This window comes from Sardina pilchardus, chromosome 1 (genome assembly GCF_963854185.1).
Source record: "Sardina pilchardus chromosome 1, fSarPil1.1, whole genome shotgun sequence".
Classification (NCBI taxonomy): Eukaryota; Metazoa; Chordata; class Actinopteri; order Clupeiformes; family Clupeidae; genus Sardina; species Sardina pilchardus.
In genome coordinates, this window is record NC_084994.1 from 50,697,216 (window position 1) to 50,722,215 (window position 25,000).

At 48.2% G+C, this 25,000-nt stretch overlaps 1 protein-coding gene across 1 annotated transcript in view; it reads left to right on the forward strand.

The window, feature by feature from the left end:
- Positions 1-25,000, forward strand: part of pkd1a (polycystic kidney disease 1a) — a 78,267-nt gene that overhangs the window by 21,047 nt on the left and 32,220 nt on the right. The window contains exons 5-20 of the mRNA XM_062535783.1: positions 673-836; positions 1,891-2,177; positions 2,711-3,098; positions 4,074-4,251; positions 7,427-7,641; positions 8,425-8,540; positions 9,253-9,403; positions 10,848-11,122; positions 11,393-12,154; positions 12,359-12,490; positions 12,931-13,106; positions 14,041-14,171; positions 14,363-18,030; positions 20,347-20,493; positions 23,501-23,641; positions 24,644-24,932. Of these exons, the coding sequence (XP_062391767.1) occupies positions 673-836; positions 1,891-2,177; positions 2,711-3,098; positions 4,074-4,251; positions 7,427-7,641; positions 8,425-8,540; positions 9,253-9,403; positions 10,848-11,122; positions 11,393-12,154; positions 12,359-12,490; positions 12,931-13,106; positions 14,041-14,171; positions 14,363-18,030; positions 20,347-20,493; positions 23,501-23,641; positions 24,644-24,932 (7,220 nt within the window). The remainder of the gene's footprint in view (positions 1-672; positions 837-1,890; positions 2,178-2,710; positions 3,099-4,073; positions 4,252-7,426; positions 7,642-8,424; positions 8,541-9,252; positions 9,404-10,847; positions 11,123-11,392; positions 12,155-12,358; positions 12,491-12,930; positions 13,107-14,040; positions 14,172-14,362; positions 18,031-20,346; positions 20,494-23,500; positions 23,642-24,643; positions 24,933-25,000) is intronic.

Genomic DNA, 25,000 nt, shown 5'->3' on the forward strand with positions numbered 1-25,000 from the left:
AGGTTGGAGGCTGCTGGACTGTAGCGGGTCCAGGCCGTGTGTCGGACGGACAGAAATAGATAGAGAGGGCCGGCGGGGAGCGAGGAGTGAGGTCATTGTTATTGCACAGACGTTCAGATTTCCATTCTCACAGCAAGCAGTGCACTCATATGGGCTCATTCTCACACCCACACACACTTACTAACACACAGACTATTTCTCTTGCTCTCCCTCTCTCTCTCTTTCTTACACACCTACCCACCCACACACCCCAACACAAACTCTTTCTCTTTCATTGTCACTCTCTTTCTGCTTCTCTATCTTTCTCTTTATCTCTCTCTCTCTCTCACTTTCTCTGTCTCACTCATACTGTACATCCACCCAACCACACACCCCAACGCAAACTCTTCCTCTCTCATTCTCTCACCCTCTCTCTTTCTCTCTCTCCCTATCTCACACACATCCACCCACCCACATACCCCAACCTAAACTCTTCCTCTCTCATTCTCACTCTCTTTCTACTTCTCTCTATCTTTCTCTCTCTCTCTCTCCCTATCTCACACACACCCACCCACCCACACACCCCAACACAAACTCTTCCTCTCTCATTCTCTCACTCTCTTTCTACTCTACCTCTCTCTCTCTCTCTCTCTCTCTCTCTCTCTCTCTCTCTCTCTCTCTGTTTCTCCACAGTGACCTGAGCTTCAACCCGTTGGTGTGCGACTGCTCTCTGTACCGGCTGGTGAGCTGGCTGCAGGAGAAGGGGGTGTGGGTGCGGAGGCCCAACTCCATGCTCTGCGACCAGCCGGCCTTCGTCAAGAACCAGCCGCTCCTCAACGTCAGCCTGCTCACGTGCGGTAGGTTCCGGAGCCCCGCCGCTCCCACGCCTGCTGGCCTAATGAGGCTCCCTCCTTAATATCCTCCGTGTCACCGCCTGCTCTCAGATCAGCTCAGCACTGATGTAGTGGCCCGGTGGGGGAGGCCCATCACAGCTCCCAGGCTTTGTTAGGAAGAGAGCCGCCTTAATAATATTAGCATAAGATCAAGGCGCGCAGTTTAACAGGCCTGTCTTCTGCTTCCTCCCCCTCCACCCCCGTCTTGTTAAGACTCGCACTAGTACAGCTACTCTTTATTCCCTCATCATTTAGTATGCACTGTCTTCAGACAAACACGTTTATTACTACCTATAAGAACACCATGTCACAAGTGGGGGAAAAGGCCTAAACTTAGCAAGAACTCGCGCTGTATGCATATTTTATAAGGGATAATCGCCGGCAAGATGTCCCAGTAGGCAGACATGTTGGATGAGGCAGAAGGAACTCCATGTTGGAGCTGTGAGAGCACAATTCTGATGATTGTGCGTTATTGTGTCGGTGGCCAAGTGATGCACTGCAGCACCTCGTGTCCCTGCAGTCCAGGCCATGCGGTCATTAGTGAGGGAGGCCTTTGTGCTGCATGGGAAGCTGTGGTGGTGGCGCACGGGTGCATTGATATGCTAATGTGTTGCGCTGTGAAAGGGATGAAAGATCCGGAACTCTCCTTGTGTTTGCCTTCTCCCCTCACTGTCTGTCATCCGCCCTCGTCTCTTCCCTCTCCTTCTGTCTCTCCCACCGGGAATCCTTTATTGGTATGAATGACAATGTTTATCATCGCGGAAGCCATTTGCAGTGGAGTCTTGTATATTTCAATTGAATTAGTTTTGCAGATATTGTTATCGTATGCAAAATGATATCAGTGATGATACCTTACTGTAAATGTCAGCGATGATTCAATTAGAATAATTAAATTACAAGAAGAAACACCAGCTGAAGTTGCTCTCTCTCTTTCTCTCTTTTTCTCTCTGTCTTTCTCTCTCTCTCCATCTCTTTCTCTCTCCCCCTCTTTCTCTCTCCCTCCCTCTCTCTCTCTCAGGCCTGAACTACGCGGGCTGCCTGCAGGATGAGCAGCACAAGGGGGGGTCAGAGCTGGTCATCTTCTCGTACTCCACGCCGGGCAACTTCTCGCGTGAGGAGTGCAACACGCACTGCTTCCGTGAGCGAGAGGCGCAGCGCTACGGGGGTCTGGGGGCGCACCGCGAGTGCCTCTGCAGCACCAACTCCGAGCCCAACCTGCTCAGCGAATCACAGTGCTCCGCCGCCTGCACCGACGCCCAGGTCATGAAGAAGTGTGGCTGGACCGTGGCGCCGGACGTCTTCCAGGTGAGAGCACGGACACGACACGGTGGAGCTAGTGTGTATAGTCTCCGCTGCTGATTGGGAGATTGATCATTGGTAATCAATCGGGGTCTCTTCACAGATTTGCCCTTTGCATGGAACATTCTGTATACAGTATGAATGTTCCATTTTATGTTATTAGCCTGTTCTAATAAAAAGGCTCTAACGCATTTAATCCAAACAGGTTTAATCCAGATACATTAGTGTAGTAGTTAAGGAGCTGGGCTAACGTGCAGTAGCCTGAAAGTTGTGGGCACTTAACCCCAAGTTGCTCTGGGGACAATGTAATGACAATGTAATCCCTTGTAATATAGTTGACACATATAAGTCACTTTGGACTAAACAAGTGTGTGCTAAATGTAATGTAATGTAATGTAATGAATGACAGTAAGGCTAGCAGAGCTGTAGACAGAAGGCCAAAGAGAACTCTCCAGTGGTGAGGCGAATCCCACACTCACACACACTCCCTCCTGCTCTACTGCTGATGCTGATGTGTGTGTGTGCCGCTGCTTGTCCAGGTGGGCCTGTCCGCCTCTCTGTCTCTGCCCCGTGCGAGCGTCCACTCCGAGGCTGTCCTGTCGGTGTCCTCCTCCGTCCTCTACGTGTCCTACTCCTGGGTCTTCGGTGACCTCTCGCCGCGGGTCAACACCTCCACCCCCGACTCCACGGTGCGCCACAAGTACGCGCTGCCTGGACGCTACGCGGTCCACGCGGAGGTGACCGCGGGTCAGACCAAGGTGACGGCGGAAGGGGAGGTGAGCGTGGCTCTGCCCCCTCGTCTGGAGCTGCGCTGCCCGGGCACGCTGGTGGCCAACCACAGCCTGACCACCACACTGGTCAACTGGGGAGGAGTGGGGCTCTCGGCTGACTGGAGGATCATGAAGGATGATGAGGAGGTGTCCAGAGGTTAGTCAAGACTCAAGCATACACACACAAACATACACATGTACACACACACATACACACACACACACACACACACACACACACACACTGGGCAAGAGTACTCTAATGCATACAGTACATTCGCTGACAAAGGGAAAGCTGTGTGTTTCATGAGCTCCACAGGAATCGATGCAATAGTTCCAAAATGACTGCAATTGGGTCTATGTGCAGGGGGAGGGGGCCTCTGTTTGTAGTTTGTAGATGTTTGTAGGAGAGCGAGCTGCACGTCTGCTGTTAGAAGATAAGTGGACAGCATATCTTTTTAAAAACTCCAAATGCAATCTTTTCATCTGGTGTGTGAGCTCTCCTCTGCGCCCCCCCCCCCCCACTGTGGCTCGCCGCCTCTCGCTCCCCCCCTCACCGCTGGAGTGACCGCGGGCGGCAGCGTCCCCCACATTAGTGTGTGTGTGTGTGTGTGTGTGTGTGTGTGTGTGTGTGTGTCCGTCCTGTTGAGATTAGTGTGTTGTGTGTGTGTTGTGTGTGTTGTCCGTCCTGTTGAGATCAGTGTGTAAAGGCACAATGCTGCGCAGAGACCCCCAGAGGAGAGGGGCAGGCTGCTGGAGCAAATGACCACCAACCGAGAGAGAGCAAGTGTGTGTGAGAGAGCGCACAAGAGAGAGTGTGTGTGTGTGTGTGTGTGTGTGTGTGTGTGACAGTGGGTGGCCATTCATAAAGAGATATGGACAAATGAAGCATGTTCGTGTACACACACACACACACACACACACACACACACACACACACACACGTGCACACACAGACACACATAGTCACAGTATGGTGTACAGCGATCAATAACCATCCTCTGTTGTTGACTTTGTCTCCTTTTCCCTTTCATCCTCTCTCTCTCTCTCTCTCTCTTATGAATCCTATGAATCCCTCTCTCCACTCCTCCTCCCCCCCCCCGTGTTCTCCCTCTCTCTCTGCTGTGTCCAGCGTCTCCGTTCTGTCCCCCTGACGCGGTGCGGCATGACAAGTCCTCGCGCTGCTTCCAGCTGGTCAGCGTGGAGTCCGGCTGGCGTGAGGCGCGGCAGCAGTGCGTGTCCCGGGGCGGGGAGCTGGCCGTGGTCCGCAGCCCCAGCGTCCGCCACCTCCTGGCCAGCCAGGTCACTCAGTGAGTCACGCACGCACACACACACACACACACACACACACACACACTCATTCTTAAGAAATGCCACAAAGACTGAGCAGTAACAGCTGCACCAACACAAGCACAAGGTCCAGGAAATCACCAGGAGAAATCCAGAAGTACTGCCTGTGTGAAACAATAGGAAAACAAAGGGTTTGACTTAGCTTGAGTTGCTACACCCACAGCCAGGCAGCTCCAGTGAGCCCCCATGTGCTGTACAGTACATGCCTCCAGAGTGAAGCGCTGGAGCTAACCCAGTGGAGCACAGTGCCATGTGGCATCCAGCAAATCCTCAATACTGTTGTTCAGTTCAGCATCAGCATGTGTCTGCATGTGTTCAGCTGCTCTTGGGCCCTGAGAAGTGCTCTCAGCCCATGGGAGATGCTGATGGTATATAATGCTGCTAATGGCTAAAGCTATAGACAGAAATGAATGGATTAGAAAGACATAATGCCTTTGGAAGTGGTAAAGAGAGGCACTAGCTGTGCTTGTATTGTTCGCTGCACTTGTTTCCTAGTAATGTAGAGTACAGACATCCCTGTGTGTGTGTGTGTGTGTGTGTGTGTGTGTGTGTGTGTGTGTGTGTGTGTGTGTGTGTGTGTGTGTGTGTGTGTGTGCCTGCACATGTTTTCACATGTGCATTTTGTTTTTGTTGGACACTGTGGACACCTGTTCTGTGATGTCCAGGGATGCTCATACAAACGTCCACATGCACACACAAACACACACACACACACACACACACACACACACACACACACACACACACACACACACACACACACACACACACACACACCACACACACACACACACACACACACACACATAGGGTCACTCTGTCAAGAGTGGACAGTTTTGATGGGCCTGATGTGGTCTCTGAGCTCTCTCCAGGGGTCAGTGTGTAGAGATACACACACACAGAGAGTAGGAAATCAGTTATTTTCCACAAGAATATATTACGTTGCTGTTGAAGGGACACTGTCAGGAGGATCTCTTGATGGGCCTGATGTGGTCTCTGAGCTCTGTCCAGGGGTCAGCGTGTAGACACACACACACACACACACACACACACACACACACACACACACACACACACACATACATGTGGTGTCTGAGCTCTGTCCAGGGATCAGTGTGTAGAGAGACACACACACACACACACACACACACACACACACACACACACACACACACACATGTGGTGTCTGAGCTCTGTCCAGGGGTCAGCGTGTAGACAGGTGTGGAGTGGAGAGGAGATCAGGGCAGGGCAGGAGCACAATGGCGGGTGACTAAGGGCGCTGCACTGCCACAGATGTAGATGACCCCGTGCAGCCAGCCCACACGCGTAGCGTACTGTACGTGACGGGGGAAGATCCTCGGATCCTCTACGATCCCCCCTCGTGTGATAAGTTCCGTGCAGCGCTGTGCCTCCAGCAGAGCTAATTAGCCCAAATCACTTGTAATGCCTGTGGTGGCAAAATGGGCTGTAATGAATTAGATCAGAGGAGCGAGGGGGTTTAGCGGAGCCGCTGGAGCCGAGGGACGCGAGCGGGCGGCTACAGACGGGGAGGTATTCTTAGCTGTGGACGCTGATCCGTACGAGCGCACATCTGGTACAGCGCAGCTGTGGAGACGAGCTCCACCACTGAGGGGAGGAGACACCGCTGAACTGTGTTTGTCTGAGCTACAGCGGCCTCACGCTCTCACCCAACTACAGTAACAGTGTGTGTGTGTGTGCGTGTGCGTGTGTGTGTATGTGTGAGTGTGTGCATGTGTGTGTGTGCGTGTGTGTGTGTGTGTGTGTGTGTATGTGTGTTTGTGTGTGTGAGTGTGTGCATGTGTGTGTGTGTGTGTGTGTGTGTGTGCGTGCATGTGCACGTGTCTGTGTGTGTGTGTGTGTGTGCATGTGAGTGTGTGTGTTTGTGTGTGTGAGTGTGTGCATGTGTGTGTGTGTGTGTGTGTGCGTGCATGTGCACGTGTCTGTGTGTGTGTGTGTGTGTGCATGTGAGTGTGTGTGTGTGTGTGTGAGTGTGCTTCCTGCCTTCCCGCTCCACACCCATCATTAATGTGAGGGCAGCAGCGCTGCTTCTACTGACCAGAACGCCACTGAGGCAACAGAGACAGTGAGTGAGATGGGGGAGGGGAGGGGGGGAGTGCAACTGAAACGTTAACACGACATTCAGCCCGGAACGTTCCAGGAGAGAAACAGATGGCTTTTGAACGTGAAAGAGGGAGAGAGATAAGGAGAGAGGGAGAGAGAGAAAATCAGTGTTAGCACCACCCCCCTCCCTTCTCTTCCCCTGCTTTAACCCAGACCAGATGGGGCAGACACCCCATTCCATTACAACCATCCGTCTGCACACACACACACACACACACACACACACACACACACACACACACACACACTCCACCCACACACTTCTCACCCCCTTGCTCTTATGTAAGAACACACATAGACGAATGCACACCCTTTATATTGTTTCTTTTCTGGCACAAAGAGCTCTTTTTTCTCCCTGTCCCCCACGCCCCTCCTCTTCTCCTCCTTTTAGACGCTTTTTTGCACTTGGTTCCCTTTTTCAGTTTGTAGCTTTCACAGATGTGGGGTTTTGGCAGAGACCCATCAGAAACACTAGTGAGAAAAAAACAAGGGAAAGGAGAAAGGAGTTTGTGTGTGTGTATGCGTGTGCACGTACTGTATGTGTGTTTGAGTGTGTGTGTGTGTTTGTTTGTTTGTTTGTTTGGTTGCAAACATACCAATTTTCTGTGACTTTTATACAGATTATAACCCAAATGTAAAAAAAAAAATTGTGACATGAAATGAGATAGCAGTCTTTTGGATAGCGATCGTAAGTATAGGTGTTAGGTTTGTGTGTGGTTTGTTCTTTGTTGCTGTAGGTGTGTATGTTTGTGCGTTTGTGTGTGTGTGTGTGTGTGTGTGTGTGTGTGTGTGTGTGTGTGTGTAGTGGGTCTGAGTGCATGTGGGTGTGAGTGTGCTTTGCTGTTTGATCTACATTTCCACAGTAATGTGTTTGTAGCTCAAAGTCATGCGTTCCTCAGAGGATGTATCCAGGTCCCATATGCCATGTGTTTATGTTTGTGTTTGTGTTTGTGTTTGTGTTTGTTTGTGCGCATCTCTCGGTGGGGCCTCCAGGGAGCGCGGCGTTTGGCTGGGCTTGAGCGATGTGGACGACCCCGGCTCGCTGCGCTGGGTGGACGGCTCCGAGGCGGTCCCGGGAGAGGAGGGCTCTCGTGACAAAGGCACCATGTTGCGCGGGAATGTGTGTGTGTCGCTGGAACACACGGGCCTGCTCAGCCAACATCGCTGCATCGCCACGCGGGCTTTCTTCTGCCAGTTCACCAAGTTTGGTTAGTTCTCCCTTTACACCCTTTACACAGATTTCTCAAAGTCAGATGCTTTGGGTTGTACGCTGTGCACGTTAAATGCGCTATATAAATAAAATGACTTGACTTGACTTGACTTATATACTCACATATAGTGTAATATAGTGCCATAAGATTAAATCATGTTGAAGCCACATTAAAGAGGTTTTTGTACCTTAAAACAATGTTTCCAAAATCCTTTCATCAACTTGTAACAGGGCGAACAGCGCCTCTGCATTCTCTTCACGGCCCCCCCCACTATATAAGTTCGCCATATCAGGTAGCGGATCTGTGGTTGGATGGAATGAGACAGAAGCAATACATCATACTTTCATAAAATCATGCAACATACTCTACCTTGTCTGTGGACATCGTTATTTGCTAGATAAACTAATAGTGTGCGTGCGGCAGAGGAAAAGTGCTTTAGTGTTGCTTTAACTCCAACTGTGCAGTGATAAATACGCACAACCCAAAGTGTAGGCTACTTGAAACCTACTAAGTACTCTGTACTGTATTACACTCAAAAGGACACTCTCATGTTTACACTTTACACTACTCAACAATTATACTTCACACATCACACACACACACACACACACACACACACACACACACACACACACACACACACACACACACACACACACACACACACACACACACACACACACACCATAGCACTCCTCAGCGAATGTTACTGAGATGTTGCTGATGATGAAGCATGATCTCTCTCTCCGTTCTCTGGTCTTGACTTGTGTCCATCTCCAGTGGGGATACCTGACGCTGGGGTGTTCATGGCGGGCGCCGCTGTCTTCAACGTCCACAGGCCTCTCTCTAGTGTAGCAGAAGCCCCGGCTCTGGATGTGCCATCAAAGAGTGTGGAGGTATGCACACACCCACCTACAGTGTACCTAATGTGTTTACCACCGTGACATTGATTACCTTGATGACATTGTCTGGTACGTCATTGATTTGGGGTTGACGACAGCTTTATCAAGACTGAAAGGTGCGAAGGAATATTTCCGCATCAGGACGTTTGAGTTAAACCAACCTACTGCAAGCCCTCCAGGTCATATCATGGATTTGTCTGACGAATGGAGTTAAATCTGTTCATTTGAGTCATGTAGCTGCAGCTGTGCAGAATGTTAAAACTGTCAAAACAGGTTTTCTTGGTTCTGAATTATAAAGTTGGTGCCCGGGGGAAAATAGTCAGTCATTTCAGCTGCTTTGAATCCATGTATTTTGAAGCTCACCAAATCTGAGTGGATTTATCTCAAATTTGAGCGGAATATAAATAATATCCTGAAAATAATTTCCACTGAATTGATCTGTATTCGTGAAATTGTTCAGCATTTCTGTCCCAGATTTTGAAAAATCTATTTGCTCCTCTGTATTGATAAATGACCTATTTTGTGTGGTGTTTCACTCAAACCTCTGTGTGTGTGTGTGTGTGTGTGTGTGTGTGTGTGTGTGTGTGTGTGTGTGTGTGTGTGTGTGTGTGTGTGTGTGTATGTGTGTGTGTGTGTGTGTGTGTGTGTATATGTGTGTGTGTGTGTGTGTGTGTGTGTGTGTGTGTGTGTGCGTGCGTGCGTACAGCTGCTGTTGTTCCCAGCGTTGAGTTTTACGCAGACTGCCCGACTGTCCTCTCTGGAGCTGATCACCCAGCAGCTGAGCTCTGATGCACAGGTGCGCTTTCAGGTGTACCGGCCGCAGTGCCAGAAGCTGGGCAAACACCTGCTGCTGCCAGGTGAGCCGAACGCACACCGAAGAACGTCTCACTTAAACACACGCGCCGATGGATCCACACATGCCTCCGCATGCAAATACACTTGTAGTATTTTCAAGCAGACATCCTTATGAAGCCATATAGATCTATCTATGCATGGAGACTTCACACAGAATGACAGAATTCACACAAAGCAGCGAGCTGTTGCACACACACACTGTCTGGTGCGTTGTGTATTTTGGGTTCTCACGCAGCCTGCCTGCACCTGGCGCTGGTGTGATCTTCCCTTCCCTCCTCTCCGTGGCGCCAGTGTAAGAGTGTTCAAACGCCCAAGATTAGATCTACCAATGGGGGCAGAAGGAGCAGAATAGTGTGGGGAGACAGCAGACGAGACGAGACGAGACGAGACGAGACGGGGGATAGGAGTGCCCTCTCTTGACTTTTGCTAAAGAGAGAGAAACCCTCCCGTGAAAGATGGATTAAATTGGGTTGAGAAGGTAGCCGGGGGGGGGGGGGGGGGGGGGTGGAAAAGAGGAGGAGTGAAAGAGAGGGAATGAGTTAAGGAAAGAGGAGAGCCATGTTACTGGGAAGAGTAGAGAAGATGTGCAGTAAGTGACAGCACAGAGACACAGTACTGAAGATGAGGTTTAGTATTCAGCGAGTCCCTCGGCGGCTGGGTTTGCCAGGGCATTCCACTTCCTCCCCACAGCAAGGGCGTCAAGCGAGACTAAGGCACCTCACCATTCCGTCAGCAGACTTCACAGAGGAAGCCAGTGAGCTCAAACAGAAGCTCAGGGAGGCTGTGCAGTGTTTAGGCTGAAACAGTGCTGAAGTCCTCATTTTTCATTCTAGTCTTGGACCGAAATTTGAGGAGGAGGAACATTATTAATTACATACATGATTGGCTTGGCACCCCCTCGCTGTTTTGCACCCATCCAACGGATGAGATGGCTGGATTTTTAGTTTCCTGTATCAAATATGAGAATAATATTCGCAATGGGATTTGAGTGTAGGCATTAGCTATTTCACTTAACATGGTGAGGAGTACGCTCACACATATGTGATCACACCTAGCTGAGCCCCTGGGAGTGCAGTCACAAATATGGAATTAGAATGTTTTTTTAAAAAAAGTTCCATACTACAATGCAGCAACTACCCTCAGGGACTTTTCTGCCATTAAATAATATAAATGTAATATAATATAATTTTAATAGTAATATAATATATATGTAATATAAATATAAAAAGAATAATAATTTGAAGAACACTGAAACCATAGAATGTTCACTCTCTGGGGAAGGGCATGGTCTTAAAGAATTCACTCCTCAACCGGGTAAAGGGTTATCACACTCATGATATACAGGTGTCTTCATCAGGAGAGTAAGTCATGCGTTGGTAGAGGTCATCTGTAGAGTGGTGTCCAGGTGTGGGCTCTGCCAGTGACCCTTTTGTCTTCTCTGCTCAGGTTGTGGTCAGCTCTGTGCTCCCATCGCCTTGTGCCAGGACGTGGATCAGATGGCAAATGGCACAGCGCGACCCACTCCTCAGTGCCCGTCCCATCAGCAGTGGTGCCCCTTTGTGGAGGGATGCCAGCCCCTGGAGACCCCGTGCCACCCCAGCTCCTGCTTCAACTGCTCAGGAGTGGAGCCTCTGCCCCCCGGGGCACGGCGGCCCGAGTACAGCCATGTGGGGGAGGACATCCTCTTCAAGCTGCCCGCTGGACCCTCCGCACACCACCTGGTCAGTCACCTGCTGTAGTGTAGTGTAGTGTAGTGTAGTGTGCATGCTGTCACATGGAGACACAGCTGAGCCTCAGACTTGCCATGTCACAATTAGATCAAAATGAAAAACTAAGTCATTTTGGACACACGTCACGTCACGTCACGTCACGTCACGTCACGTCTCGTCACGTCACATCAGATGTCACGATGTGACAGTGATCATTTAGCAATACTGGTTTAGATTTGTTGTGGATAATTATTAATTGTCTGTTATTAATTGTCTGCTCAGGTCCAAGAGGGAGTGGAGAACTTGCTAGTGTTTCCCGGTGATGTCATCGCCCTGCAGCACGATGCGGGTCCAGGTGCCCTCCTCCACTGCACCCCTGACCCCTCGTCACCGTGGAGACAGAGCGTCCTCACCCTCAACCTCTCCAGCTGGACCACCAACAGCTCCATCCTGGCCGGCGAGCCGGTGCACTGGAGCCATGACAGCGTGTGCCTGCTGCGGGTGCTCCACGTGGGGGAGAACCAGACCAACCTCACGGGCCCGCACTTCACCGCCGGCCTGCCCCAGCCGGGGGACTACAGCCTGGAGGTCACCTCGGACGACCCCGACTTCCCGGTGACGGCCAGCTGCCTGCTCCACGTGGTTCCGCCTCTCGGCCTGTCTGTGATTCACCCGGCCAACCAGAACGGGACCGTGTACTTCCGGCCCAATCAGACGGCGCTGCTGCTGATGGTGCACTCCCAGCACAGAGCGACGGTCAGATGGCAGGGCAGCAACGCCACCGTCCACTTCGAGCCGTTCTGCCCCCAGGAGCTGGTGGCTAAAGTAGCCGAGTGCCGACAGACGGACCCCAGCAACGAGACGTGGTTCGCCTGGGTGGACCTCCACCTGGACGAGTCCACAGGCCCAGTGGCGGTGGAGCTCACGGCTAAGAGTGAGGTGACCACAGACAGCCTGACCATCCAGGCACAGGTCGAGCTACCGCTCTCTGGTCTACGGATACAACCACACCCCAGCCAAAGAGTACTGATGCTGTCAGTGGTGGTAAGAATCCCTCTTTTATAGTGTTTCATTTCCACATGTTTTCTTGCCATATCCCTGCAGTCTTATGTTTATGAAGTGACAATACTAATGATAAGTAAAACATATAAAACCAAGTGTTTACTAGATCCAAGTGTGTTTGTTGACTGTTCACTTTTACAATCTGCTTTCTAAACTGTAGCTTTTTACATGTTTTACCTTTTTTAGAGCTACATGGCCATGGTTGACGGAGGCACTGACCCAAACTTCAAGTGGACAGTGGATGATAAACCATATTTCACCTATTACAACACCGTTTTTAATGTCATCTACCAAAATGCAGCTATCTACAAGCTAACGGTAAACAGCTTTTTAATATCATACTGTATGCATAAGAATAGTGGAAATTAAACTCATGCTGATTTAAACTTGCTGCTTTAACTTACCACTGCCGGTAGCGTGAAGTAGGAGTCAGGAGTAATCAATAGCATTTAGTCTATTAAGAGGTTTTTATGATTAAAGTTTGTAGTGTTTTGTTTTCATTGGGCCATTGATTAAATTGACATTGTTGTTTTATTTGCTTAACATGCCATAGTTATTGTTATTATAAGATTGATTTAACTACTTTGTTTAATTGTTTATTTACTATTCTCCCATATCATTGTTTATTTTCATTAGGCTTTGAATTTGTTCACTGTTAAATTAACTGTTGTATAGTTTTTATTTGTATGTCGCTTTGAACAAAGGCGTCTCCCAAATAGCATAACCATAACCATTGGTCTTCATTGATTGTCAATTAGGTAACAGCTATGAACCACGTGAGCAGCCTGACCGAACATTTCAACGTGACTGTGGACCGTATGAACCCAATGGGTGAGATCACAGTGCTGGGGGTCCCCAGCATCGTCCCACAGGGCTCCAACCTCAGCCTGGCCGCCTTTGTCACAGTGGACACGTCAGTGGACGCAACGTTCAGGTGGATTCCACATTTGTTCTGCACAGTCTTCATTAACATGAGGTGTTCACAAACAATTTATTGGAACATTGACAGATCATGAAAAGTTTGTTGAGAAAACCCCAACATTCATCAGGCTGTGATGATGAATCCACTTCTCAGACTTGTTTTCTTTCAAGACAACAGAGCGTACCTCCATGTTAGGGCGGCGACCGTAATGTTTTCGCATTCAGTGTAGGTCTGCGCGCACACACACACACACACACGCGCACACACACACATCTTCTGCTATAAATGGCTCATTTCCATGCACACAACGGTTCTGGATTTACTGCCCTGTGGTTACCAAAGATTGCTGACAAGATTTTTCCCTCTGCTACTCTGCCATCGTGCTTAGCAAAATCTCTCAAGTTTTTCCATTATGCCTTTGCCCAAATCCTCCAGTGTCTCAGGGCACAGTTTATTCCCTCCTACTCTCTGTGTAGCTCTTGTAGCTCTGCACCTTCTTCTTCTGTTTTTTTTTCTGACTTTCCTTTGCTGCAGTTGTGTTTGACTGGAAATTATATTGTGCTTGATCTCATTCGGTTACCCACTTTGCACTCTAGCACCCCGCCACCCCCCCACCCCCGCCACCACTCCCCCCTCGTAGCGCTCACCTGCGCAGATGTTCAGATTGGGGTTTAAGTGGGTCAGCCGCATTGCAGTAACGCTTCAGTGGCCTGCTGCACATACTCCTTGTCACGTTAGAATGGGCTGGAAAGAAAACAGATTATCGATGTGCATCCCCCAGTCTTTCAAACGTCCATCCTGGAAAGAAGGACTAAATGCGGTGCTTTTATGCGTCATTAATAATTCTTGCATTTTAGCATACTGCAGGTAACAGGTCATATTATTACCCTTGAAGGAGCAGCAAAGCACATTGTTATCTGTAATCTTGCCTTTGTCCCCCTCACAGGTGGGCATTTGGAGATGGAGGATATCAGGACCACTACAAGGCTCCCTATGACCAGTTGCATGAGGCCTCTGATCCCACTCTCAAGCAGTTTAACCTCCAAGACAATATCACCTATATGTATGCCCAACCAGGTTAGCACCACTTTTTACAGTCTTTCTCCCACTCCCACTATCTCTCTATCAGCTGGGAGATGTTTGCAATTCTGTAGTTTCATAGCATAAAGCAATTATGCTCCAAATCATTTTCATAATAGAATCACTGGAATGTTATTGGAGTATCCCCTTAGATATGCTAATTTTCTGTTTTGTTCTTGTTATCACAGGGGAGTACACCCTCCTTGTCTCTGTGTCAAATCGCTATGAGAACAAGACCCAGAAGATTGCTGTCTATGTCTTCAGCATCCTGACACAAGTGAAGATTGAGACGGAGCCGGAAGTGCTGCAGGCAGGAAAGTCTGCTGAGTTTGAGGCTCACCCCTGGCCTTCCCCTTACGGAATAGTTTACACCTTCGACTTCGGTGACAACTCCACGAGGCTGCATGGTCGTGAGCGCCGCGTCACCCACACCTTTACCCACAGTGGCATCTACAATGTGTGCGCCACTATAAACAACACCATCAGTGCCACTGGGACATGCGTACAGATGATGGTGTTTGAGGAGATTAAGGGCTTAACGGTGCAGTCCTCAGGTCCCACTGAGTTCAACACACCTGTGGTGATCACTGCGCAACTGCTGGCCGGCAACAATGTCACCTGGAGTTTTGACATGGGAGATAATAAGACTGTGCTGACCAGTCAGGGACCAACAGTTGAGCACACATACATTAAAGATGGAAACTACTCAGTGAACGTCACAGCAAAGAATGCAGTGAGCTCTCAGTGGCAGGTGATTCCTGTAAAGGTGGTTGTGCTACAGGTGCTATGGCTGGAACCTGAACCTACCGCATGCGTTCAGGAAAACACAGAGGTCCATTTTCGTGCTTTTGTGTCAGGAAATGCCTCTACGTACCATTATGAGTGGAGCTTTGGGGATAATACAAGTAATGAGACTGTCTTTGCCACTCCTGAGATCACACACTCCTTCTCGGCGAGTAAGAAATACCATCTCTCATTGGTTTTGTCAAGTGCAGTAAACAGGGCAAACTATTACACCTGGGTTTGTGTCCAGCCTGCCGTGAGAAGCGTGTCACTCGAACCCTTGAATAGCCATATCAAACTTGGAGAGGAGAGTAAGTTCAGAGCTGTAGCCGTTCCCGAATTCGCCTACACTTATCACTGGGACTTTGGCACCAGTGACCCTAGAGGGCCCATAGAAGGAGGAGCAGACATGGCATTTACATACAAAGACCCTGGACAGTACCAGGTTATGGTGATTGTGCTCAACAACATCTCGTGTAGCAATGCTACCATTACAATTGAGGTGCAAAAGCCAGTGGGCTCCCTAATGATTCTGCACAATGGCACCAAAGAGAACAACCTTACATTGGATCAAGACTACACATTTGAGGCTTATCCTGATTCCACTGATGTTCAGTACACCTGGAACTTTGGGGATGGAAACATCTTCAGTGGCTCAAAGGCCACGCATTCCTATAACCTCTCAGGCCTGTTCAACATAACCCTGACGGGACAAAATGCAGTGAGCAGCAATAAGACTGTGCTTCTAATGTCTGTCCTGAGACCCATCCTAGGCTTGTCAGTGAATGCTAGTGTAGTGAATGTGCCACTCAATGCATCAGTGAACTTTGAGGCACACCTTCAGCAGGGGGACAAAGTGAGGTATTCCTGGATCCTTTGTAATCTTTGCACGTCCATTCCTGGCTCAAACACCATGTTCTATACATTTCGCTCTGTTGGGACATTCAATGTGATAGTTACAGCTGTCAACGATATTGGCACTGCCCAAGCAAGCATCTTGATTTTTGTACAGCGGGAACTGGAGGGTCTGCAGATCGTTGCCGAGGAGCTGGAAGATAAGTGTTGCCATGCCACCAACCAGGTCCTTCGTTTGCATGCGTCTCTAAGGGAAGGAACAAACATGTCATTCAACTGGAACATTCTGAAAGAGCAAGAGACCACGCCTCCATTAAACTATAGTGGTAAAACAATTGATCTGAATTTTTCAACTCCAGGCACTCGTGATATTTTTCTGATTGCCACCAATCTTTTGGGCCAGTTGTCAGTCAACAAATCCATTAAGTTTTTGGATCCTGTTGGGGAACTTTTCCTTGACATTTCACCAAACCCTGTTGCAGTGAATGCCATTGTAAACATGAGTGTGTCTGTTAGTGGTGGCACAGACCTTCATTATAATTGGATAGCTGACAGTGACCCGTTGGACTGGTTCGATAGTCTGGTCCATCATGGGTTTGGGAGTCCAGGAATGAGGCAGGTGACAGTGGAAGTCTCTAATGAAGTGAGTACTAAAAACGTTTCCAAATTGATCAGGGTTCAGGAGCCAATCTCAGGTGTGCGGCTTTTTGCAAGCAATGTCACAGAACAGAACTTTGTTGCCTCTGGTGTCAATGTGACCTTTCGTGGAGATGTAAGTAAGGGGACCAACATCACTTGGACATGGTTGTTACCCAGCAGTAAAATAACAGGACGACCAGTCACATCCTATGTCTTCCCAGAGCCAGGGAACTTCTCTGTCACATTGAACGCTACAAATGACATCAGCGGGGAGGCATTGTCCCGTGACTTCATAGTCCAGAATCGTATTCAGGGGCTGAATTTGAAAACCAGCAAGGTGATTGCAGCAGTTGGAGAAAATGTAGAGTTTACCATTTCTGTTGCATCAGGAACATCTGTCTTTTTCTTGCTGAGTATCAGTGGAGATGCCTCGGTGGAGCTTCTAAACATGACTTACGTACACCAGTTCACAAGGGTGGATCCATATATAGTCAACCTGACCGCCTTCAACCAAGTTAGCGCTGAGAGAAAGTCCCTGCATGTGGAAGTTATGGAACCTGTGAAGCACCTGTCCATTGTGAATTGCTGTGAGGCTGCCATACCTGTCGGATTGCCCAAGACCTTTGTTGCGAATGTAGAGTCCGGCAAACCTGTGACCTTCCTGTGGACCTTTGACCTGCATAAAACGGCTGCCCAGAGAACAGTGGTGGCAAAAGAGGCCACCTACACCCCCACAGAGCCCGGCACACTGACCATTTTCGTTCGTGGCTTTAACCTTCTGGATCCCTCTGGTCTAAATATATCTGTAACAGTCCAGGTTCAACACATCCTAAAATCAGCCACACTTGAAGCTCAACCACAAGACACTTTCATTAACAAGGTGGTTTCCTTCCGAGTGGCTGTGAGCCCACGCAACACTCGGGCCACCTATGAGTGGGACTTTGGTGATGGTAAGAAACATGTCTCTACAACCCCCACTGTTAGTCACACATTCTCTCAGCCTGGGCAGTACCTGGTGAGGGTCAATGCCAGCAATTTAGTCAGCTGGGTCCTGACTGAGGTGGAGGTGAACATTCGTGTTCTGGCATGTGAGGAGCCAGAAGTTCACATCAAGCAAGCTCCTTATTTGGGTATTTGGCGCCACAAGACGACCCTGGTGGAGGCCAGTGTTGACCTTAAAGGCTGTGATCACTACAGGGTGGAGTATCTCTGGGAAGTTCTGGCCACCCAGGACTGCTCTGATGATGATGACATGATGACACCCACCAAGATGCTTCTGCCCCCTGAAGTGGATGTACAACGGATCCAGCTTTCTGTGCCCAAGATGGCACTGCCCGCTGGGAACTACACCCTGGTCTTTTCCTTGGCATATGAGGGTGTTCCTCTGAGGAAGGCAGCCTGCCTCCAGTTATCCGTGAAGGCTGGGAAACTGGTCCCCATTATTGAAGGTGGCACATATCGTGTGTGGTCAAAGACCCAGGACCTTCTGCTGAGTGGAGAACAGTCCCGTGACCCCAATGTGGACTTGGAGAACCCTTCACTTCTGATCTATCACTGGGACTGTGAAAGCACCTCAAAGGTAAGGAGATTCTTCCAGATTTATTTCACTGTAAATGATATGATTCCGTAGTGACTGAGGAGCATCACCTATTTTTGAATGTGATTCAGGGTAGAAGTAAAGTCACTGTGCAAAATTTGGTTGCACTTTACTCAAAGGTATCTACATAAGAGTGACATGACACTGTTGTGAACACATGACACTGTCATGACACATGAACCCTAACCCTAACCCTAACTTGTCATGACAAAAAAACGAATGACACTTAATGACAGAAGCATTATGTCGACATTTATGACTGTTTATAATGTTCATGACATGTTCATGACATTGTCACGTCACTCTTACTGTAGGTAGATACCCTCAACTGAGGTGTAACCCAGCATTTGTACTGTAGATGTTTTGTTCAGTCTGATGTTCAGGACTACAGTACTTTGTATAGGAGAGGGGATTTAGTCAAAAGGATCTCATCATTTCACCAGACTAACGCAGACGTTTGGTCTTGCAGTTCACATTGAAAGGTTGCGGCCAAGAAAATGTTCTCTAATTTGGCACAAATCATATTCACAGGAATGATGAGAAATATGTGAAACACCCAGCTTTCTCAAACCCCCCCGCCTAACACACGCACACTCTCATGCACGCACACGCTGATACCCATGTGCACTCCCAAACACACATAAACACAGTAACTTTCTCTCTAAGTGTGGATGCCTATAAATAGTGTCACTGTAGGAAATACAGGTTGTTTTTACAACTCTTTATTTTTGTCAGTAATTCTTCTTTCTCCCTGGGTGTCCAACAGTGTCTATACTAGGCACTATGAAATGATTTCTCATCTGTAAATACGACTGAAAACAGCTTAAACAGGCAAGAGCCTTAGAAATGTAATTTAATACAAGTTATTTTCTTTTCCCTCCGTGTGGTTACTGAATAGTTTCATGTGTAGCATTCCCTCTTGCCAAGTCCACGCCGCCTCTGGCAGGAGCTCGTGCCGAGGATTAGTGGCATTACCAGCGTGCCCGTTTAGCACTGGAGCACTCAGGTGCTCTGACATAGTGGTGCTGGCCTGATGCCACTTTTGATGCTCTTTTCCTTCTAGAATGAGAGGTGCCTCATAGGTAGTATCCTTGGAGACTGAGTGAGCTCTAAAATAGTTTGTAATGCTGCTCGGGTGGCATTAGAATTGTGTGTGTGTGTGGAGGGAGTTTATGTTTGGTGTGGCTGCAGGAACACAGGTTTAAGGTCTTGGAACTGGAGATTGTCAGAGGCTCAAGCTTGGGTTCTGCTTTTGCTCTGGCTTCCACATTATATTTGGGTGGAATGGCTCTGGTTTGTGCATGCAGAAAGAGAAGAGAGTGTGTGCGAGTGTTTGGTTAAGTGTGTGAGCAGAAATACTGTATGGTTTGACCGGAGATATGTGGGTGTGGATGTGTCAAGAGACTGGGTGGGTGAGTGTTAGACTGTGTGTGTGTGTGTGTGTGTCTGTGTGTGTCTGTGTGTGAGTGTGTGTATCAATGTGTGCGAGCAACATTACATTTTGCGAGAGAGAACTGCTGCTTGAAGGCAGAAGGAGACTAAGAAAGAGGTGTCTCAGGGTTATGTAACCAACCATGAGCAGATAAGCTGTGCATTCCACAGCCGCTCCATCTCTCCCACCCTGCTCAGTCCCAGTCACACAGCTGCAGCCAGGCGCAGTGCGCTGGGCTCAGGGGCACAGGGCCTGTTAAGAGGGGAACGTGAAACCAGAGCTGGGGGTTTGGAGGCGATGGTGTGAGAAAGCAGAGCAATCTCCTTATTATAAAGTGCAAGTTGACCGGGCATGTACTGTAGAAAATAAGGGGGGAAAAAACAGGAAATGAAGGCATGACTGACTGAATGACAGGGACGAGGGGGGGGGGGGGGGGGTTGTGCTTGGCAATTCAAAGCATTTGTTTCTCTGCATGGATTGTCCAATTAGGAAAAATAGAAATGAAACCCGGGAATTCTTCCGTTCCCCATCAAAGAACAGCAGTGGCTGCTGGGTAGAATCCATAATGAAATAATGGAGTGGGAAATGGTAGACATACCAAGAACGTGACCAGAACGGAGATGCTTTTGGGAAGCCAAATGGAAATGCATGCATGTCTGTATTTTTGCATTTTGTGTGTGCGTGCTGTATACAGTATGTATTGTATGCACTGTATGTACATATATGTGTAAGTAAACATATAATCAATATATGTTTTTACTCTGCTGCTTCACTTTGACAATACAGCTGTGTCTTCAGTGGCCTTCATATACTCCAAGTGGTGACTGACCACTGTTGGATGTTCTGTTATTCTTTCTGTCCTGCAGGGTCCATCTCACTGCCCCGCTCTGGACTATGGCTCCAGTGGGCCTGTTCTGGGAATAGCCGGTTCGGACCTGGAGGTGGACGTTGAGTACACTTTCCGTCTCACCGTTAGCAAAGAGGGTATGCCTTCAGAGTCAACCGTTCAGAAGGTGAGTTTAACTGTCTCTACACTTGCACTCCATAACTGTTTTGCGCCGGTTTAGACTGGCTGTCCGCCGTGGTCGTGCACAAGCAGGTGGCTGCTCTCTGAAGGCTGGCACTTTTTCATGGCACACACAAGAGTTTCTGTTGGTTTTAACTCCCCGTCTTCCACATACGCCGAGTTATTGTTGGCTGTGTGGGATTCACAGGGCCACTGTTGAGTGGAATATTTTCTGAGTTTGGAATAAGTTTCATGCACTAGCTAAATTGAATTAAAACATTTTCTCCCTGTATGTTCATTCCCTCATCAGAGTTATTAGATTCTGGACTTTCTTTCAGTAGACATTTCACAGGTAATGCATGCAAGCCTGCTGTTTACAGAGGAGTGCAGTCTCTCCACTAGGACTTCATTTAATGGAATTGCTGCATTCTGCATTCTGGCAAAATAATAATAATAATATTAGTACAATTTATTTTATAGCACTTTTCACACTTCACAATGTACTTTACAGACAAACAAACATAGCAAACAGTAGTAGTAGTAGTAGTAGTAATAATACAAGTTAAACTCTATATAAGGAAAAAATAGAGAAAAATGTAAAATACGGTACCCATAACAAAACAAACAAACAAACAATAGTTAATAATGATACCTTAGATAGAAGAAAATTGACAGAGATGTACAGTACGTAAAATCATACACTTATTAAGGAAGGCAATAACAAAGAAAAATCCTGCATTCTGATTTGCTGTCAGAATCTTACATTCTAGTTTGTTGTAACTATCCTGCATTCTGATTTGCTGTCAAAAAAAGCCTATTTTTTGATTGGCTGCCAAAACCCTGAAATCTATTCTGATTAACTGTTGGAACTCTGCAAAGGTCATTGATTTCTTCAATGCTTCTACAGCCTGCACCTCTGGTGCTCAGAACCTAAAGTGCATGGCAAAAAGAAAAAAAAAATTCTGCGTTTATGAAAAGCATCAAGTCAGATTTTTTTCCCTAAATACATTCTGAAAGGAAACATACCCACCCTTTGCTTTTGGCCTCTTCCATACATTCTTTCTCCTTTTGATTATAGATGAGAGATGCTCTGATGCCAGATATCATAGCAAAGGGAGTGGCCCTGCACTCTGGAGTCTATAGCATAACATATAGATTTCATCTCCTTGTTTAAGGCATTCAGTGTGTAGTTTAAGCGGGCTGGTTTAGATTGGCCTACTGTATGGGAGATATTCTGTAACAGTATATTCTGTAACAGAAGTCTTGTAAATTCCACCGCGTAAGAGCAAGGGTGTGCTGCAACAGTTTCATGTCTTTTGCATCTTTCGCTTCTTCCTGAACATCCTCCATGCTAGTTATGTATTGAAGAGAGGCCTAATGGGCGTGCATACTGATGGCTGTTTAAACGACTGCTCAAAACTATCATTTGAGATAAAGGAGTCCTAGAAGTGAGCAGTAAGCACCAGGGTTCCACAGAGCTGTTTACTTATTTAGAAGCGCCTTTAAACAAGTCTGATGCGCCCCTTCTCAGTTTCTTGGTTCTGTCTCACACACACACACACACACACACATGCACACACAAACACACACACACAGCCGAAAGGCGAGCAAGGAAAACAAGATCTGAAGAGTCACTGACATGGTGACAGGTCGACATGGCTCGCATACTTTTACAGGTCCTTCCATTTATTCTCAACACATTAAGGATAAACAACACATCTCCATATTTGTATGCTGCAGAGTTTGGCAAGTTTTTCTGCCTTTTTTGCATAAATACAGATTTCATAGCCTCATTTACAGTACAGTTGCAATGGCAGGAGTGTTTGGAATGTTTCCGAAGTAGTCACTGTCAGATGTATTAACACACACACATCCTTTTCTCTCTTTCTCTTGTAGCTTTCTCAGTGATTGTCCATTTCCCACCAGGGAATTATTCCATTAAGGCTGGAGTAGAGCAGCAAATAAGACTCAGAGCAAGACCTCACTTCTGTCCCAGGCCTTTCCTCTCCTGCTATCTCCTGTTCTCATTTGCTCTGTCCATTTCTCTAAGTGTGTTTGTAAGAGTCGGGGTAATTGGAGATGCCACAGTGCACTTCGTTACCCACAAATTGTCATTGTTTCCTGGATAATGAACTCCTTGTTCCAAATGTACTTCGAAGTACCTTTCACTCTCTGCCAATTTGCGATGGCTCATCCCTGGTCCTATTTCACATTCCAGCTCCATCTTTCACTTACTGCTCACCTGCACACTCTGTCTCGGGGTGTCTTTCAAATTTCACCTTTGTTCGCTTGGCTCCTCGCACAGCATGAGGTATGCTGGGAGACAAGATGGCAGAACATTAGAGAGAATGCTCCCGCTGTGGAGTGGATGCTCTACAGGTGATGATTTAACAAGAGACGCGGTATTCTGACTTTCCCCTGGTCATCTTCACAGGCATCTTCATGAGTTTTCTGATTTGGCCACAAAAGCCTTTTAAGCCCTTTTTAGCCCTGAGCCCCCCCAGCTAGTGTGATGGTGTGGAGTCATGTCTCAAATGCTAATGTGAGCTTCTCTTGAACACGTAGGCCACGGAAGATTCCATAGCAGATTCCACAAAGATAAGTCAGTGCTAGACGCCAATTTGTCATAGCAGAGCTATTTGAAAATAATTCATTTTAGATTAATAATAATAGAATTAGATGTCGTGTCCACCGATCTTCACACAGACAGACATGATCATCACAGCCCCCCTCACACTAACCACCATCACAGTCAGGATAACTGACTCCAGCTAATACAGAGTTGGGGCAAGTGAAGCGTCATTGAACCTGGTGTCTGTTCTGGTCTGTAATCTCCATCTTCTCTCCCTGATGTCTGTTCTGGTCTGTAACTCCATCTTCTCTCCCTGATGTCTGTTCTGGTCTGTAACTCCATCTTCTCTCCCTGATGTCTGTTTTGGTCTGTAACTCCATCTTCTCTCCCTGATGTCTGTTCTGGTCTGTAATCTCCATGTTCTCTCCCTGGTGTGTGTCAGGTGCTGGTCCAGAGTGGTCTGATCCCCATGGTCTCTCTGGAGTGTGTGTCTTGCAAGGCTCAGTCCATCTTCGAGGTCAGCCAGAGCTCTAAGGTCGACCTGGCTGGGACCTGCAGCAACTGTGGACTGTCACATCGTGGGGTGAGACATCCACCAAGTGATCAAAAGTCCTGATGAATCGATATCTGTGGCCGCCATTTCTAAACTAAATTTGCCTGGATTATGTTGTTTTGGATTTGGAATTGTCATAGCCTCCACTGATCAGTCATGAATTGAAAATCATGCCATAAATCATAAATCATAAATCATATCAAGTCCTAAATCAGTTTCACTTGTTGTTGGCCACCCTGGATTGCCTTAACCCCAATGAAGGGCCTACAATGCTGTAGAATCCACATAGCGCTGTGAGAACAGTACAGTAATATCAGAAGGTCTCAGGGGCATGATGGGAGTTGTAGTGTTGAGTGTGTGACTCCCCCCTGGCCCTTTGCCCTCCATGCGGGGGTTAAAGCAGTTCACTCTGACCTCAACACAGAGACAGGGATGAGCTCACTGCTGGGAAAGTGCTCTTTTTCCCTCTCCGAACCTTCTCTCTGTTTGGGTGGAGTGATGTCACCACAGAGGCATGGAGGCGGAGGTGGAGAGAGAGACTCTGCTAGGCGTGGGGGGTGATGTCACCGTAGTCATATGGGCTGTTCTGCAGGGGCAAGCTGTCAATCATACAGCCAACACATCACAACCAGCACATCTTGGATTCTTGAGATCCTGGCATGGATGTCAGTGTGGAACTAGGCCGGGTTTTTTTATTATTTTATAAAAGATAGTCAGTTGGATCCTATAAAAGATTAAATAATCTGGGACATATTTTTGCCAGTGTGCAGGCTGTCTGAAACCTCAAAACCTCATTACAGCCATCGTAATCCTAAGTCCTCTTCCATAACCGCCCTGCTGAACACTTAGTTACGTAATGAAGCCAGTCAAAGCTCTGGTACTGTTTTCCAGCCAGATCATTCCAACTGGGTCGAGCTTGGCTTTGACCTTAGATGAACTGGTGCATCAACATGCACCCATTGCTTTGTTGTTGTTCACTCTGACTGCTACAAACGACGAGCTCTGATGGCCAGCGTGCGCGGTCTGTTGCAGCACTGGACGGCCAAGACGCAGAGCGAGGTGGCGCTGCCGCTGGACGCGAGCACCACCACCACGGGCAGCGAGGGCATGCGGCTGGTGCTGCGGCAGGGCATCCTGCAGGACGGCGAGTCCTACGTCTTCACCCTGCACGTCACCGACCAGCACATGGACCGCGCCGGCGTGGCCTCCATCCAGCTGCAGCCCAACCTGCCCCCCTCGGGAGGCTCCTGCTCGCTGTGGGCCGACGGCCCGGGGACTCACGTGCGCACCCTGCTGGACAAGGTGTACTTCAACTGCACAGGTGAGCGCACAGCACACGCCGCTGACATCTGCCCTCGGACTGAGGTGGACCTTTACATGTCCATTATG